The sequence below is a fragment of the Suricata suricatta genome, unplaced genomic scaffold (assembly GCF_006229205.1).
Source record: "Suricata suricatta isolate VVHF042 unplaced genomic scaffold, meerkat_22Aug2017_6uvM2_HiC HiC_scaffold_26043, whole genome shotgun sequence".
In the NCBI taxonomy this organism is placed as follows: Eukaryota; Metazoa; Chordata; class Mammalia; order Carnivora; family Herpestidae; genus Suricata; species Suricata suricatta.
In genome coordinates, this window is record NW_021871597.1 from 1 (window position 1) to 797 (window position 797).

Here is a 797-nt window from a genome sequence, read left to right on the forward strand (position 1 = left end):
TCCTCTGTGACCTTGAGCCTCACTCAGCGCCCCCTGTTTAGGGGGAGGCAAGCTTGCCACAGAAGAGGGGCATGTTGGTAGGGATGTGCCTTATGAAAAACAGGAAGGGGTGGTTCGCCAGGAACTGAGCCCGGATGGGGAGTCTTTTCACAACAAAGCTGTCCCCAGTGGCTGCTGCTGCCTCGGTGCCCTCTTCATTGACCTCCACGTATGACTTGTGAATGACCTTTGATAAATACAGGCCTTTGGCTGGTGACATTCCAGAGAGATCAGCTTTGATTTCGTTGAAGATATCTGTCATCCCAAGGGAGTTTAGCAGAGAATTTAGCTCATACTTGATTTCAAGTTTGAATTTGGGGATCTGGACTTCAACTTCCTTTTCTACCATGTTGGCAGAGCTGGTCCACTCATAAAATGTCTTCATGTTCAGCTGTTTCTCTATCTAAGAGACAAAACACAGATGAGCCCATGTGAGCCAAACACATGTCTGTGCCATTAAATGCTGTTCATTTTATAATTCTTAGTGGGAGTGATTCGATGTATTGCTTTCTTTTCTACCTTGAAAAATGTGCTCAAGTCCTATCTGGTAAAAAAAAAAAAAACAAAAAGAATGTTTCATTCAGCCATGTTTTCCCCGTTCTATTATCTACTTTTCATTGATCCATGTTTCATAAGTAAATGCCCCAAAGGTGTATCCTACAGTCTTCTGCCTTAACTCCCTCAGGCTTCACCTAAACTCCCTCTCTTGCCTCCAAAATCCTTGTGTTTCCTGGATGAATTCACCATTTCTTGATTTG

The 797-nt window shown here is 43.7% G+C and overlaps 1 protein-coding gene across 1 annotated transcript; it reads right to left on the reverse strand.

Annotated features, from left to right (window-relative positions):
* Positions 1-7: 7 nt before the first annotated feature.
* On the reverse strand, positions 8-442 carry LOC115284914 (serpin B11-like; the record flags this gene model as incomplete). The annotated part of the gene is made up of 1 exon (XM_029931368.1): positions 8-442. A coding segment is annotated over one exon (405 nt), but the record flags the coding sequence as incomplete, so codon positions are not given.
* Positions 443-797: the final 355 nt, after the last annotated feature.